The 17,075-nt window shown below is 42.4% G+C and overlaps 2 protein-coding genes and 2 long non-coding RNA genes across 11 annotated transcripts in view; 2 read left to right on the top strand and 2 right to left on the bottom strand.

Annotated features, from left to right (window-relative positions):
• The window catches only part of SPTAN1 (spectrin alpha, non-erythrocytic 1), a 46,005-nt gene extending 40,993 nt beyond the window's left edge, over positions 1-5,012 (bottom strand). For 7 of the 8 annotated variants that reach the window (XM_066332684.1, XM_066332687.1, XM_066332686.1 and 4 more), the window contains exon 1: positions 1,990-2,037. In XM_066332684.1, coding sequence (XP_066188781.1) covers positions 1,990-2,022 — 33 coding nt within the window. In that variant the 5' untranslated portion in view covers positions 2,023-2,037. Of the gene's footprint in view, positions 1-1,989; positions 2,038-4,924 lie in introns of those variants that run through there. The other variant, XM_066332685.1, reaches the window with a different exon arrangement.
• On the top strand, positions 5,000-9,969 carry LOC136369695 (uncharacterized). The gene is made up of 3 exons (XR_010745046.1): positions 5,000-5,296; positions 7,182-7,278; positions 9,719-9,969. It is a non-coding gene; the product is annotated as an uncharacterized lncRNA (long non-coding RNA).
• GLE1 (GLE1 RNA export mediator) lies at positions 6,368-16,721 on the bottom strand. Its single transcript, XM_066332693.1, has 16 exons — positions 16,582-16,721; positions 16,054-16,266; positions 14,876-15,001; positions 14,564-14,712; positions 14,182-14,242; positions 13,649-13,903; positions 12,674-12,902; positions 12,437-12,552; positions 12,192-12,261; positions 11,734-11,876; positions 10,682-10,872; positions 10,133-10,262; positions 9,713-9,817; positions 8,680-8,762; positions 8,470-8,533; positions 6,368-7,779 (listed from the first exon to the last, which is right to left on the bottom strand). Exons 1-16 carry the CDS (start codon positions 16,675-16,677, stop codon positions 7,711-7,713), a joined length of 2,100 nt encoding a protein of 699 aa, XP_066188790.1. The 5' UTR covers positions 16,678-16,721; the 3' UTR covers positions 6,368-7,710.
• LOC136369694 (uncharacterized) lies at positions 12,867-13,944 on the top strand. Its single transcript, XR_010745045.1, has 2 exons — positions 12,867-13,001; positions 13,562-13,944. It is a non-coding gene; the product is annotated as an uncharacterized lncRNA (long non-coding RNA).
• Positions 16,722-17,075: the final 354 nt, after the last annotated feature.

Raw genomic sequence — 17,075 nt, 5'->3', positions numbered from 1 at the left:
AACACAAATGTGAAATACATTCAGCACTAGGCAGAAGATTTTAGTGTCTTTTTAAAAGCAATTACATGAAGCCTAAAAAAATTAAACTCCTTCGCCTGAAAAACAGATATTAGTACATAAAGATCTTCAGAAGTAGTAAAATAATCTTCTCTAAAAACAAGTCCTGATGTGAATTACGCATATTCAGCATACATGACCTCAGCAGTAGCCTGTAACAGAAATATTTTCCCCACCAAAACATCCCTGCTTCCCAAGTATGCACACATGAACAGCTCAATGCATTTCTTTTTTTATATTCATCAACATCACACATCGTCAGTCTTGTCTAAAGATGATTTAACTGGTATCAGCTACTCCCTCCTGGGGAACAGGAACAGATTGCTGATCTTTCTTCTTGAAGCAAAAAATGGATGCGAAAATAACCTTCAAAAGGACGGAGAAAATAAAGAATAACACACGTTTTTTCCCAGCTTGCATTTCTCCCATTCACAGCACCCTCCATACACCAGGGAAGAGACAAACCACCATGACTGCCTGGTTTAGGAAAGTCCATAAGTACTTGTACTGCTGGAAAATCAAAAAGAATCCTTCTGAAAACATGCACAGCACTGACTCCTACAAAGGAAGCCTGAGCATGTTGTGTTACAGAAGGATCTAAAGGATGCCATACCCTACCCCAGAGATTTAAAACACTATTGGGACAAAATTAGTGCCCAGCCTTCTGGCTTGTTGAATTTAACTGTACAAAATTAAGGCATTTTAAGGTTAAACTATGTGAGCAGAACAATGTGCCCAAATATGCTGTTATGGAAGGTCACTAATAGCCCGAGACTTCCACAAATTCCAAGCCAGAAAAATCAGTCAAGCACTGCATTGAAAAAAAAAAAAAATCAAGATGTGCTGAAGTTGCTGTAGGCTTCTACAGACTAACCACAGTGCAGATAAAATTCAAACCAGCCCCAAAATTTAAGCAGGTATTGCAGGGACATAGAAAATGTCGCATTAGAAGAAAAAATAAAAAAGTAAATTGTTTAAACCAAAGTGATTGCAAAGCTGGTGATTTAGGCTGACAAGAGGGTTTGAGCACAGCCTCAACTATACACTTTTGAAATATGAAGACAGATAAAAAAAAGTTCATTTTTAGGCATTTAATCTTAAAACCTCTATTACACTATTTAAACAAGAGCAGTTTAAATGTCCATCTGAATTTGGTGTCTTTACATAGAATGGGGCTTTTTTGGATGTGTTTTGGCTTTAACATCACAGACGTCTGATAAAACTATCCAGGGCTGGCAAGGACTGCACTCTGCTGAGACTCCTGAGAAAGCAAATTACCTTGACTGCATTGCAGAAATGCAGAGTTTACAGGTAATGCAAGATTATATAATTAACCCCAGCATTTTCCACCCCCGATTGTTATCATTCCATTATCATTTTAACTGTAGTATAAACATTTACATCATTACCATTTCCAAATAAAATCTAGTTGCTTGAGTTTCCCAGCTGAAGTCTGATGCATACATTTTTATTTTATCACCACTGAAACAGAAGCATCACTGTGCAGAAACAGTTACACCACAACAATTCAAGGATTATAAATTTGTGAAAGTGAATGAATAGGAACCAAAGTCAACTCTGAATGCACAATGTTCTACACTGTAAATCTCACGGTTGATTTGTAGGTGCTATAAAGAAAAAGATTCTGCTCAAGTACATTTTAAAATGAAAACCTCTTAGAAAATTAATCAGTATCAAAACCTGATTATATTGAACTATAACTCCTATAAAATGTTCACACATCATGCATCACAGACAGAAATTAGGCAATTCAAAAGTATTAAAGGAAAGACAGATCAGACTCACACTAAGTGCAAATAAAGTACCTGCTGTATAGAATAAATTCAAAGTAGTGGCTTTTGTTACAAACAGGTCACTGCAATAAAGGCAGGCAAATGTGGCAAAGGCACTTCATGCATTACAGAAAAATACCTGGACTTTGACTTTACGAAACGATGAGAACATGATTGAAGAATGTAGAGTCTAAAAGGGAGGGGGAAATCAAGATAACATTCAACTAATGACCAGTATAAGGATATAGCTGAAATTTTTCTGTCCCAGTACATGTTAATTACTTCCCTTTTGCTTGTCACATAAAAACAAAATGGTATTAGTGTTACCCAAGCTATTGAAAATGACAGACCCTCTCATGCAAAAAGAAGGCTACAATACCAACAGGAAAACTTAGTTAATTCAGTAGGTACTAACCTTTCCAGTTAGTTCAAAACAAGCCAAAAAAATTACCATAACCTGAAGGTCAAAACAGAAAGTAAAGCAAGTTATCTGGACTTGGCAAATGATGGCTCTTGCTACGGCATAATCAGGCGTGACAGCTTAATTTGAAGACACAAATTCAATCAGAAAGTTTGGAACGTAAGTATCTACAAAAATGTTGACTTTCAATTGCCACAATAAAAAAAATGGACAAGTAGCATTTGTGACAGAGGGTATTTTTTGAGCTGCAGCTGGTTAAGAGTGTCCAAACCACTGAATTTTCAGTTGAAAATTTCCTTGCCTTCCCCAACCCCATGGACATGCTGCAATGCCTCCATGAAAACCTGCAGCAGTGTAGGTGTGCCTTTGTGCCTGCTGGAGCTGTGGAGGTCTCTCGGGCATTTGCACAGTTTCACCTGTGCCAGCTGCACAGGGAGCTGCTGGCACATTCCCCCTGTGCTGGGTCCTGGGAGCACAGCCTCAGCCTCCAGCCACGGCATCTGCAGCCTGCTCCACCCCATTCTTCTGCTGCCTACACTCACTCCGGGGACAAATGGAAAAAAACAAACTCCCACACTACACTAACACGCAGAGGAGAAAAGGGAGGGATTGGTATTATTTTCTCCGATAAAGGGGAAGTGATCAATTGTCTCCAACAAGCAATGTATTTATGATTAAAACAGTTACAACCTCATAAATACATTAAATGGGAAAAAAAAAAGGCAGCAAAGATATCAAGTTATTTGTGTTAAATTACTAAGGTTAGTGGTAAATGTCATAGTTGAGAAATAGAAATTTGTCACCAAGAGGTACCACCCTCCACCAAGAGAATTAAGGCCTCTCTTATCTTACTGCTGTGCAGGAGAAAAATGTGCAAAAAATGCTTAAAATCTGTAAATGTAACCACCATTTTTTGCTATTGTTGCTACCTTTGTTATTAAAAAATCAACCAGAATTATGTTTAACTTCCTGAACTACAGATCTCATATAAGCATTACACCTAAATCTGTTTCTTTAAAAAAAAAATTATTTCAGTTTGACCAATATGGATATTGTGGCTTTTTAATTCAACAAGAATGGAAACAAACTACTTCTTGTGAACAATGTAACCTGTTATCTGGGTTCAAGTATTTTCCACAGCTTAACAATTCCATTATTACAGTTACAGATCTTGCACACAATGCAGCAGAAAACAACCCATTTTCAACCTTTTGTCCATTATTTTCTCTGCACAATCCATAAATATGGACAAATGAAGATTTTAAGGAAGAACTCTCTACTAGTTATAGATAAATGCACGAAAATCCAAAAGCGTATTTTAAATTTGTTTTGAACAAATCTGAATCCCTGACTAAGGCCTTTTGGTGAACACAGCCATTGGAATCTTCTGGCACTTTGCTGAAAATAAAAATGCCAAAAGAAAATGGATTATTTGTTTTCCAGAAATATACAGAACCATTTGAGGCTGAGTTGGCTTTTTTTGGGTTGGTTTTTCTTTTTTTTTCCCCCGATACATTCATTCGCCATCTCCAGACAACTGCCCTTCAAAACCTATTTAAATATGTATGAAAGACTGCTCAAGAGTCACGTACATTTTCGACTGGAACACGAATCTGGTTTAGAATAAAACAGCTGCAAAAAAATATCCTGAACAATATGAACCTGCTGAAAAAGTACACAGTGAAAATTGCTTGGTTTTTCTTCAATATCAGGGAAAATGGTTGCCCTATTGGCACACATTTATGGCCCAGCAATGCAGATTTATACTGTTATAACCATGTAAGGTGTATGCGGGCAACAAATTGAGAAACGCTTAACTTGGATTTATTTTAAATTACAAAAAAACCCCCCATCAAAACCCAACAAACCAACCAACCCCCGAAACAACCAGGGCAGCGACAAAACCTGCTTCTTTTACAAAGGAAGCAGTAGACCTTGCCCTACATACAAAGTAACACGTATATAAAGGGAACAGAGGTCGGGAGAGTGGCTGAAATGCCCCCGTGCCTGTCAGCCGTGCGGAGGCACCCCCGTGTCGGTCCCCGCCCGCAGACCCCGGCCCCGCGGGACGGGCTGTGCCCGCCGCCCTCCATCGCTCCTTCCTTCTCCTCGCCGCATCTCCTGACCTTGGCCAGGGCTGGGCAGCCGCAGGAGCCATTGCTGTGCAATGATTCCCGGCGCCGCGGAGCGCTGGGGGCTCCATCCCCCGGGAATTCTCCCCAGGAAACGCTGGGTAGCGGCCCTGAAGGGACGGGCGGGCACGGCGGGGATTGTTCCCCGCCGGGGATGTTATTTTCCGCCTGTTTGTCCCTACCCGGGCCGCTGAATGGGATTCCTGCCGCGGGTCGCGCTGCCCGGGGCGGCTGCGGCCGCTCCCTGCCCGCCCACCCTTCAGCCGCGCCGCCGCCCTTCGTTCGGCTCCGCTCGCCCGAGGGGAGACCCCAGGCCCGGCTCTGCGGCGCGCCGCGATAAAGAACCGCCCGGCGGAGCCGCGCAGGGCGAGACCAGCGGCAGCCGGGACGCCCGTGGAGGCAGGGCCGGCCTCAGCCTCCCCCGGCTCACCCGCACACCTGTGCCGGGCTGGGTGAACCCGAGCGGGGCGCGGTGCAGGCCGCGCGGTGCCCCCCGCCCGCCCTTCGCCCCATCCCCTCACCGGGTCTGTGGGTGCGCAAAAACCTCTCGCCGGCTCCGCGCCCTCCGCCACGGACCGCCCGCTCCGCCTGCGCCCGCCCTTTTATAGCTCGGCCGGAGGTGACGTCAGCGCCGCAGAGCGGCCCTGCCCGGTGGGCGGAAAGAGCCGAAGGACTCCGGCAAGAATCGGAAAAGAAATACGGGAGGCCACGCCCACCCGAGCTCCGGCGGTGAACGATGGCGATCCGGAGAGGTCCGAGTGAATCCGGAAAGAGGCGAGCAGTTCCGGAGACACCGAGGGGTTCGGGAAAAACCGAGGGAGAGGGTCCGGAAAGGAACGAGGGGTTTCGGAAGGAACCGAGCGCTTACGGAAAGAGCCGAGCGGAGGCGCAGGGTGGGGAGGGCGTTTGTGCCCTGCAGGGACCGGCCTCGGGCACCACAAAAGCGCATGATTAGAGGGGAAACCGGGTGAAATGTCCGCGCATGAGGTCGGCAGAGGGGTCTCTGCCCCCTTCTCCCGAGTCAGAGGCAGTTTGCGTCTCAGAGAGTCGAGGTTCTGCAACTCAGTGATGGGGGCAGGTCACCTGTGCAGCATCCAGCCACGGTCAAAGCAGCTTCTTCTTACATTATATAGATATGCATTTATATATATGTATAAAACACACACACGCCCCCACTTCATATATATATATACATATATATATCTATATATAATTTATATCCAGATGTATAGGTAAGAGTGGCTGCTTGAAGCACCGTGGAGTGTCACCCAGAAGCCTGGCAAGGACACAACATCAAAAGGCTGCAAGTGCCTGTCAAGGAAAAGCTACTTCTGAAAAGCTGATGCATAAATTCAAAGGAAAATGAGCCTTTAGCATTAAATCAATGTTTAAAATAGACACATTCCTCTCTAAAAAAAATTAAGTAACTAGAGATTAGAGGGCTGGAAGGCAGCAAGAATGTTATTGGCTCAAAGTGGTGAGTGGGTTTGATGGCTTTGTGAATTAATAACATTTTATATGAGTGAAGTGCTTAATTGGAAGCACAGGCACTTAGGGTGACATTGCATCCCTGGGACTGCCTAGAACTCCTGTCTCCAAGCAGGAGTCTGACTCACACCAACTTTGATGCATCTCATCCTGAAGGCACAGTATTTCCACATCTGCAATGCTCTCCTTAGTCATATTTGATATAAACATACACGTAAAACCACCAGGGATATGTGCATGTGACCTTATTTGCACTGCATCTTCACAACACCAACTGGCTAACATCCAAACCTGCTAAAATGACAAAAACAAGTCAAACATTCAGCTCAAGCAGCAGACACCACCTCTAGCAAGCTACATCCAAAAATAAATATTGATTCTTATGAAGCACACATATTATTTATTTCAAAAACTGTATTAGGATTTTTAAAATAGTAGGTATGTGGATGCTCTGTACTGAGGCAGAAAAGGATATCTTGTTTTTTTACAAAAATATATACTTTTATTTACCCCACAAATGTTAGAAACCCCAAGTAGCTGTCAGCAGAAAAAGAAGTATTGTATTTCACAAGTACATCATTGAATTCTTCCTTGGGTTTGGCACAAGCAGACAATTGTTTCTAACACACAGGACCAATTATTGCCTTGGCAAAGTGTATCTCCACCATAATTATGGATATGCAATATATAATTAAAACATCTCCACTCAGTATTAAAAAAACCTTGTACATTTTCAAGTATACTAATAAAAGTTGCATTGCTTCAGAGTTATCTGGCAAAAAAGACGCCAGGATAACATTTCCAATTTCCCAGAACAATCACAAGGCAACAGTAGTATTCCAGAGTCAGTTTACAAAATACACAACCAAAATAAAAAATTAACTTAGGCACCAGACCATTTTAAAGACAACTTTAAGGGTTTTACAGGCCTGAATTTCAAAGCACAAGTTAAAACCTTTTCTCAGAAATCTCAAGAACTATACAGAAAATTAAATTCCTATTCTCGTATAGCCTCAACTCCACGTTCTACAGCTTCAAACCCTGGTGCCTGTAGGAAAAACAAACCCCAGTCTGCTAAAAATAACATTTTCAACTTGCAACAGTATTTTGCCAGAATAATTAACTACCTTGTAGAACTCAGAAGTAAATTTTGTCATTTCAGAGGCCACCAAAACAGTTCGACAGCTCACTGTAAATCCAACAGATTTCCCATCTCCTGTATTCATCAAGGAGCTGTGGATTTTCTTGACTGTCCCTCTTAAACAAACAATAGAATTTCGATTGTTACAGGAGCTCTTCTCTCCCCCATAAACCTTTTGGAGCAGTGAGTTTACCTCCCTTCAACCCAGAGTCCTGCATTTTTGGAGTGAAGTTACATCCACGGGAGGTTAAGTGTCAGCGCTGCTCAACCTTTACCAGCCTCATCACAGATTTTAGATGATGTTGAGACAAACAAGTAAGTCCAGCAGCATAATTACAGTTGAATTATAAAAGATGTAGGAAATACAAAAATAAAGTTCTAGCAGTAAGTTTGAGATTGGTTGTGCTGTTAAGAGTTCATAAAGCTGTGAGGTATTTTCACTTGCATGAGTTGAACAGCATTGTGCAGTTTTTCAGTCCAAGAGTCCTTAACCTCTGTAGCCATCAGGACAATGGATTTAAAGCATCTTCCACATGGTTAAACATATGAAGAAAAAGTCTTGAAGTTTCAGTAATTTATTATACAAAAACTTATAAAGATCTAATGCAACGATTAGCTTCTAAGTCCAACAAATAAATCTTGAATTAAATGTTGAGGAAAAAGGAAATACAGACTGATTTATGTTCTCCAAAAGGAAGGTGTCAGAATGCCCTTTGGTAATGGAATTTCCTCTGCCTGTAGACATTTCTAATGGAGAGAAAGACAAATAATAAAGATAAATAAACATGTATCTTAATTTGGCATCTCTTCTCAGGAATTCTGATGGCTCTTACTATAGATTCAAAGCATTGCTGATAAAATGTACCGGAATTAATTATGAAACGAGAGCACAACTTGATAGTCATATTTTAATATAATAATCTAAGTCAATTTAATTTAAACAATCAAGTATTTTACAGTTTTGCAAGCTTTATTAAAAAATATGCAGAATGCAATGCTAAACAAACACTACAGAGAGCAGTTCGAAGTGTCATTTCCCCATACATTTAATCAGGACAAGTGCTAAAAATCAGACTACTGATAAGAAATCCCTGTGACAGAAATGACTCAGCAGAATCCTCCTCAACCTGTGCATCTCCTCTCAATGATCTTCCTTTATAATCAAAATACATTTTCATTGATAAAAATTAGATGTGAGGTAAGAAAGCAGCAAGATGTTTGACATCATAACTATCATTAAGGTAATTCAGTAATTGAAAAGTTACAAAAGATGGATTAGATCATAGAGAGAGGTCTGAATTACAGCAAGCAGTGCCAGCCTCATTATCCAAATGATGCATATATTCAGTGATGGGAAAAAAACCCACCCAAACAAAAAAACCTCACCAAAACACCTGAAAATTTAATTAACAAAAAAGTCTCCCAAAACTGCTTTACCTGCACAAAATTCTTCAAACGTGACAAACATCCCATCTGGCCAGAGCTGGTCACAGCTTCAATTCTGCAGAAGCAACAGCACGTTTTAAAATCTGTTTTAAAAGTTGGGCTTGATTCACAAGTGGGTGTGGGGGTGGTTGGCAGAGATTGGAAAACATGGATGAGTCATTTCAGAGCAAACACCAACATTCCTAACCCCAGATATCATACCTTGGGATATAGGATTTCTGGATAAAGAACATTGTTTTCCAGAACTGAATCCCATACTGCTTCATCAGAGCATTGCCACACACCTGTGATAGAGAAAGGCACAAATTGCAGGTTACAGAATTGGGTTTCAGATTTGCATGACAGCTGCAATGAACCTGTTCCATACCAACGACTTAATGCTTTATTCAAACATTTAAAGAAATACATCTACACTAAAACAAGCAAATTCTCTAAATGCTGTTACTGCTACCATAATTATCTTTTTTTCACGTTGACTGTGGTGGCCACTGATACAAATTGTTACCCTTCATTTCACCTCGGTCTCCCTCCAGAAATAGTTCTCTTCCCTAACACTATTTGCTGAGGCACACTGTGGTCATTTCCCCACTGTGATTACTGCTGTGTGCAGTGATTCATCAGCTTTCTCCACACAGCTTAACAGGACAAATGTTTCTGACTTTACCACTCCTAACAGAATGCCCCATGGGGTATTTCACTTCCCACTTTCTCCTCTGTACTTCTACAGTTCTTTAGAAGCATTTGAAGAGCAGAGAAGCTGCTTGTGTTCAACTGTGTTTGTGTCTCCTGACTTCAGCCTTTAACTTGCTTATTTAGCACAGACCTGTATCTTAGGATACAGGATTAATATCCATCAGGCTCTGATCTTTTCAGCCTGAAAAATCTATCCATTTTATTTGGCTGGAACAATCACAGGACCTCCTTGCACTGTAAGAACTGCCAAGTACTTAGAACAGACCTTATATAAGACCATACAACTATTTTTAAAATACCAGAAACCTTAAACAGAATCAAATACAACAACAGAATTTGTGTTTATAAAAACTTCAGTTTTGAAACTACTCTGCTCCGAAGTTGTATTTGCGAGAATGTGGAAATAGTCACATGCCTTTCTGAAGGAATAAAAACAAGTCAAAAAGATCTGCTGCGAATCTCAGCTCAGCAATCCCTTCAGAACTCAAAAGGGATATAAACTGGTGACATTTAACTACTAACAGTTACCCACACCACTTACTTCCAGGAAATCCAAAAGCAGCATAGCTGTCACATCTGCCAGAGGCTCCAGATTCAACATCTGCGCAAGCCAGCGCCATCCATAGCTTAGACCGTGAGGATGTGCCTACAAAACAACAAAGAAGCTGCTCAGCACTTGCTTTATGATTTGTAAAACACAATTATCTAAACAGTTTTCTGATTGACCTTCTTCTTTATAAAACTTGACATAAAATTTGGATCATTCTGAGGACATGAAGTAAAAGTCCACACCGTTAATTACTTGGCATTGCTTTGTTCATCATGGTTATAATCATTTTCCTTCAAATATATTCTGAGCTAGTTTTAATTCAGCACACCTCAACTACAAAACAAGCTTCCAATACATTTAATGGACTCCTGGGATAGTAACAAGGTTCTAAGTATGATGCCACACACGTACCCCTTGTTTGTTTCCATAAGGCCACCGGAGCTGAATGATGGCAGCGTAGAGACGAATCATCCCTGACATCCTTTTAAGAAAATGATCTTGTTCTTCCACTTTAGAATCATGAACTTCATATCCAAGCATCCTTAGTATGAGAAAACATTCTAGTTTTAGTACAGCAAAACACATTCACCTGAGTCCCTGCAGCTCTCAGCTTACTTGAAGTCAACTCTACTAAGAATAGGGATTTTTCAAAAACATGGACGAATTATTGCAAAGGCTGATCATTACCCTCTGGATCATATATTCCACCATTTGGTGAGGCACTGGAACAGGTCACAGAGAAGCTGTGGTTGTCCTGTCCAAGAAAACTCTCAATGACAGGTTGGATGGGGCTCTTGAGCTCTAGAGGAAGGGGATTCAAACAAGATGATTTTTACACACTTGTGAGTGAACCTCCAGAGTCAATGCCTATGTGCTTAGGGAAGGGGGAGAGTGGAGTTCACTCAGAATAGTCTTCACCCTTGCAGGGTTCATGTAGAAAAAGTCCAGTAATACATTTACCTCTGATACTCTTCCATAGAAGTCCCTTCTTTCCGAGCAGGGTAAAATGGCACAGAATATGGGCACTTTTTGTGTAGATGAGCTAAAAAGATGTCTCCAACTCGAGGGTGTAATTCCCAGATTCCTGAGAGCACCACAGCAATTGGGAAGGCTGAATCATGGTGAAAAGATACTTCTCCTTCTCCATGTCTCTGGAGAGTGGAAAAGGAAAGTCAGCTACTACTACTTCAAGTCATTTCTCAGGCAAAAAAGAAAAAAAATCCTCATTTTTGTAGTTAGCCTATACTAAAGGATCTAAATGTTTCCATGGCTATGAAAACATGGCTATGAAAATGTTTCCTTGGCTATGAAGCCAAGGATAGAAGAGCTGATGAAGCTGCATATCCTCAGCTCCCACAGAGAATGACAATAAGCTCTGGCTCAGGATAGAAAAATGGGATGAGCAAACACAGGCTCAAAGTGCACCCTGCACAGATATTCTCAACTCAAACAATCACTTTCAAATGTTTACAAATCAGTCACAGTTTTACTCCATGGGCTGATTTTTGCATGCATTTGTTCCTGCAGGGATAAAGTTTCAAACAGCCCAAATTTTGCAAGTAAAGACAAGAGAAAAATACTGCCAACTTCAAAAAAACAAACTTAATTTACTGAGAGGTGCTAACAACAAAGCAGGGACTGAAGTCTGTCTCTTGAGCCTTAGTGTTAGGGTTTTCTGTCCCTCAAATTCTGCCAAGATACAAGGTTTGAGCCTGCATACAGTTTTGTGATACACCATAAATTAACTATCAAACTAATCTTCCACAACGCTGTACCTTCCTAGTTCAAAATATGTAAGATGTAAGCCTGAAATTTAAAAGTTCTTCTTCCTAGAAGAAATAAAATAAGGATTGGAAGGGAAAGAGAAGCTAAGTTTTTTAACTGCATTAACACAGGCAAACTGAACACCCAATGATTTTGTTCTCCATAGCTGAAGAAACAGTTCAGTGTCCAGAAGCATCTCCTAGAGCCCTGGCTATCTGTGCCACCCCAAAAAAAAGAGATTTCCTCACCACAAACTTCTCGGCAAGTTTGTAACAAACAAACTCCAGCCCCTGTGGATGTTGAGTCACAGCCACTGCTTGCCCTTCAGTCTGAACAGGCTTCCCAGACAGCAAGTTATTGATCTTGTCAAACACCTCTCTCAGCTTAGAGCCTGCAAATACATAAGGAATGTATGGAGACAGAAGATGAGGGAACAGCAGACAAGTCTTATCCAGACCACACCAAACTCATGAACACCCGACCCACATCCCAAAGGGCACATTTGCTCCATCTGATCAACCAAACTTAATCCTGATGAAGAAAGATGCTTCTGAGGGAAGCAACAGGCCTTCAAAACACAAGTAAACCCTACTGCACAGACAGGCTGTAGGGATAATTACAGGGACACTTGAAATGCTTGTGCCCTGATAAAATCTTTAAGGCAAAAGGAATTTCAGTGGGATTGAGCTATTGGTGTTTTCCTGACCTGATATGCTAGAGATCTGGCTCACAGGGATTGTAGCTGCTTTCTGCAAGTTTGTTTTTATCTTCTTCACCTGGAGAACAAACAAACAACTTTAAAATCCTTTCCAAACAAGTATATATCTATAATGGTTTGGATGAGCAGAGTCTGCTACAACAGAGTTTTTAATTTTTTTAAATGAAAGCTATCCTATTTATCCTAGAAATTAAGATAATCTCTCTTCAACAGTATTAATAAGTTGTTCTTACCTCAGTGTTGCCTTTGCAGTTTCCAATTTCACTGAAAGCAGCAACACATTGCTCAGCAGCATCCTGAAGCTGCTGGTACCACTGCATGATACTTTCTTCTGTTTTAAGTTGAAGTCCTGTTATTAAAAAAAAACAAAGATGAACAACTAATAAAGACCTAAACCTCTAGTGTGAAAATTCATTTAAAAAAACGCAAGGCAAAGGAATAAAAAAGATTTTTAAAGAAGCCTAACCAACCTTCCTTCTGCTGCTTTCCCCCCGATTGCTGTGCAGGGGTAGGGGTCTGACTCTTCATCTGCTCTTTTTTCTCTAACTCTTTCTGCTTTTGTTTTTTTTCCTCTTCATCTTTCCTCTTTTTTTCTTCTAGAGCTGCAGTGATTTCCTGCTGCATGCTGGATATCAACCCTCGCATCTCCTGCAGGGCTCGTTCAGTGCTGGCCACATCTGCTTGTGTTGGGAACCCTCTCTGCCAAGAAATATGAGAGGTAACACAGCATTAACCTTTGGTTCCAGTGTCAGAGGGCCAACAGCAAGAGCAAGGAGCCTTTGAAGCATTTGCATTCAGGTAATCTGGGAGCTAACTACATATTTTACCTCCATCTCCTTTATTTGAACGTAACATTGGTCATAGTCTTTGTAAAGAATGTAAGTCCATGAACAAATCTTGTAAGATCTTGGACAACAAAAATTAAGAATACACCAGGACAAGTACAAGTGAACTCCAGTGCAAAGCCTTGACAGCTCCCTCTGCTGAAAGCCAGCTGTGACAAGCTGGAAAACAGGATTAGCCTTATTAGTGGTTTATCTTTCAAGATTTGTATCCCACTCTAGAAAGAAAAAGGGTAAAGGAAAGCGAGATACTGCAGTAAAGCTTATAAGCAGAGGAGAATCATAAGATGTTCAGTATTTAACAATTCATGAACCAGTCCACTGTCACAGAGGTGTTACAGCACCAAGAGTTTACTGCAATTTAATTTGAATCTTTCTCCTGTAGAAATTCTCACACATTTTGGTAAGTCATTTTCAAGAGAACAGCTGAAGTGCCAGAGGAAAAAAAATCCCCTTTGAAATTGGGTGCTTTATAGGATGAATATCTAAAAACGTTGCTGTGACATCTTATTTAAGGGCTTCATGACAAGCTGCCTTTGAAGGCAACAACAGGGAGCTTTATGAAGGAATGACAGCCAAAGTCAACAACTCCAGAGCCTGTACCTCGCTCGTGGTGCGGATGAGCCCTGACACCAGTCCACAGATCTGGTTGCCACGATTGCTGTATGCAGACAGATCGATTCTGGGCAAGTCTTTGTGCCTGTAGTTGGGGTCAATCTGCTGGTTCAGCTGCAGCAGCTCCTCCTGGATGGAATAAAGGCGACGCAGTCTCTCCTGGCCCTCCTCCTTGCGCAAACGTTCCAGCTCTTCCTGGCGTTGCCTCTGCTGCTCTGCCTCACGCAATTTTAGGTTCAATATCTGGGGAGACAAAGACACAAGAATCATAAAATACTTCAATACCTCCAGTTGTACAGTTCCTTCTTGGTCTGATGACTCCAGCTTTACAGGGCCTTCCCATTCCTATGACACAATTGCCTTTACTGCATTTCCACACTGCAGCAGATGCCCAAGAGAGCACCAGAAAATCCATCCTCACTTCAGAGTGTCATGGAAATACAAATATATCAACTGGTCTTTCCAGTTCCCACCCAGCAGTCATGGTCTTCTATGAAAGACAACTCTTAAGAGTCTCAGACCTTCGCTCTATGTCGGTGTTCTTCCTTCAACTTCTCTTGCTGCCCTTGAGCCTCCTTTGAGCTGCAATACACATAAAGACAGAAAAACTGTATTCAAGACATTCAGGAGACAAAACACAAACCAACGCACAGTAAGTTATACTTCAAACAAGCTAAAGGAACTTTAGCTATCACAAATATTGTCTTTTTCTAACCACTGAAACCTCAACAACAGCCAGACATCTACTCTGACAGCCAAACTCTAACAGGATAGTTAATGTGAGACAAGCAGCAGGTGAGATTTCCAACCACAAATGACTAGCACAGAATTGTCAGGAACAAGAATTAATCCTCACTTTGATTAAGTGCTATAAAATTCTAATCATACCAGAGGTAATCTCACCTCTTCTCCATTACTTCTTGCAACTCTTGGAATTCCTGATGCCGCTTTAGTTCCCTCAGCTCATCAAAGCGCTTCAGCTGCTCACTGGCCTGGGCATAGGCAGCCCTCACCATCTGCTCCTGCTCCTCCTGCCGCTGTCTCAGCCTCTCCTGCGTGACAGAAGGGCACCAAAGGTAGTCATTGAACAATCTGGACAGAAGAAAACACAAACTAAACTGCCCAACATTTATAACTTGCCGTCCTTGCACTATTACTTCTGACTGTGGAGCTCTCCTGGGATTCACAGACACCACATCAACCATTTTTTCTTACCTTTGCTTTCAGCCTGTGTATCTCTTCATACATCCGGATGCAGCCTTCGACTTTTGCAACTTTAGATGACAGAACTGCTGGAACAACTTCTTGATTTATTTCCAGGAGACTAAGATGATCATTTTCCTGCATAAAAGCAAAATCAGCGACTAAGCACAAAATCAGCAACTCACTGAGGAAAACAGATAAAACAAGTCGCCTAAACTATTATTTGTGAAGAAACCGACAAAATAATCTACAAATACACATATCTAGAGCAGTTATGCACCCCAACTATATGTGTAAACTCACTATATTGAGTATCCTCCAGTGCATTTATAAGATTGGGATAACTGATTTTCCAGTCACTAAAACTGGTACATACGAGATATACCAAGAGTCTCAAGGACACTGACAAAGGCCAGCTGACACCTGAAATGCTCACACACAACCCCTCATGTCCTCTGAACAATCAGAGAAGATGCTACACTGGAAGAAGTCAAGACAGGTTTATACTTTGAATCATTCTTCAGGAGGAGTCTTAAGACTCTCTTATGAAGTTTATCACATCTTGCTGCTTCATTAATATCTTTTCCTCACAATATATTTTTCAAGTCTCACTAGAGGCAGGATGATACAAAACTTTGCTGTTCAGTATCACTGTCAGGTGGTGATGTCATCATTGAACAAAACAATGGACATTTCTCTTTCCAGAGGGAAATCGTGAAATGCCTTCATCAACTTAATTATTTCCAAAACTCAACTGCCCATTGCCCAGCTTCCTACCCTTCAGCCTCATAAAATAGAGTCAGAATACATGTAAGTCACTCCAGAGAACCCAGTGTGGTTACTCACAGACTTTTACAACAGCTCTGACCCTTCTCTGTGACCTTATCCTTCCAAATGGATGAATCCTGTGCTGCTAATCCACGACACCACAGAGCTCCAACTATTCTTAGTTAGGGTGAAAAATGGAGTTTGCTTTGGGTCTACTATGAAATATTCTTCTATGAAAATCTTCTTAATACTATTTTTATCATCACCTGTTCATGCTACAAAAAAATTTAAACTAAGGATGTTTTCCCCATAAATTAACAGAGCACAAAACAGCCTTAACCTGACAATTTATGGCAGCAAATCAGGACATTTTTTTTCTCACAGCTGCTCCATAAACATATGGATGATGATCAGAGAGCTACCTTGGTCTCACTGAGCTCTGCAGATGAAGGTGGTGAAGAGGTGCCAGGCGGGATCTTCTCCACAGATGCCCGTTTTGGGAGCGGAGTGGATTGTTTGGGCGTTGAAGTCCCGGAGGGTGTGATTTCTTGGGCTAATTGCCCACCAAGACTGTCCAGCACCCAGCCGCAGTAAGGGGAGAGCTCAACGGGAGCCACACATCCTTCCAAAGCAGCCTTCAGAGAAAACATTCTCCGTGAATGCGACATAACCTTTACATTCAATAAAACTTTAACCCACCACGAGCACATACGCACAGTCAGTAGCTGCTTTATCATCGCAGCTCTGTATCTCATTGAACCCTTTTTCCTGCTGTCTTTCCAATACTTTTCCCAGACTCTCCTACTTTTGCAGAACAGTTGAATCCCCTCGGGCCAGCCCCGCTCCCTGACCTGGACCAGGTCTGAGGGTATTTCAAGCCCTGAGTGTCACCGAGATGAGCGGTCGGTGCTCCCCAGGGGCCAGGACCGACTCTTAGGGCGAGCCCTCACCTCATCCTCCTGCCAGCGGCTGCAGTAGCTCAGCTGACCCTTGCTGGAGAGGCGCAGCGCCTCCAGAGTGTCGAAGCGGAGCTCCCACGACTCCATGGCAGCGGGTCGGTGGCGGTCCCGTGGCGGTCCCCGGTCCCTCACGGCCGGGCCCAGCCCGCCCCTTCCGGCCCGCGATGGCCGCATCCGCCTCACGCCGGGCGGGGGGCCGCGACCGCCCCCTGGCGGACAGACAGCGCCGGGCCCGGGGCCGCGGGTTCGAGTCCCGCCGCCGGCAGCGGAGCGCTAAGGAAACAGGCCGGGATCAGCCGCAGGTTCACTCATTTCCCACTTATTCCGTGTATTCTCACCCAGGGAGGGCTGCAGCCGCCTTGCGCTGCTTAGCGCCCGTCGCAGAAGCATTGGGAAGGCTCCACCCAATGAACCACAGAAATAGTTTGGAATTCAGTTGTCTGCACCAACAGGCTCTATAGAGTGTGTTTGCTTTTCCAAACTCA

The sequence above is a fragment of the Sylvia atricapilla genome, chromosome 19, assembly GCF_009819655.1.
Source record: "Sylvia atricapilla isolate bSylAtr1 chromosome 19, bSylAtr1.pri, whole genome shotgun sequence".
Taxonomy (NCBI): Eukaryota; Metazoa; Chordata; class Aves; order Passeriformes; family Sylviidae; genus Sylvia; species Sylvia atricapilla.
This window is presented reverse-complemented; position numbering and strand designations above follow the sequence as displayed.

What these genes read in the sequence shown, in the direction of transcription:
- GLE1 (XM_066332693.1), bottom strand. Translation starts at nt 16,677, where the DNA reads ATGGAGTCGTGGGAGCTCCGCTTCGACACTCTGGAGGCGCTGCGCCTC. An exon ending in GGGAAAGCAGCAGAAGGAAG is followed by an intron (nt 12,553 to 12,673) that starts GTTGGTTAGGCT and finishes TTTTAATAACAG; the next exon opens with GACTTCAACTTAAAACAGAA. An exon ending in CAGAAATCCTATATCCCAAG is followed by an intron (nt 8,534 to 8,679) that starts GTATGATATCTG and finishes TTGCTTCTGCAG; the next exon opens with AATTGAAGCTGTGACCAGCT.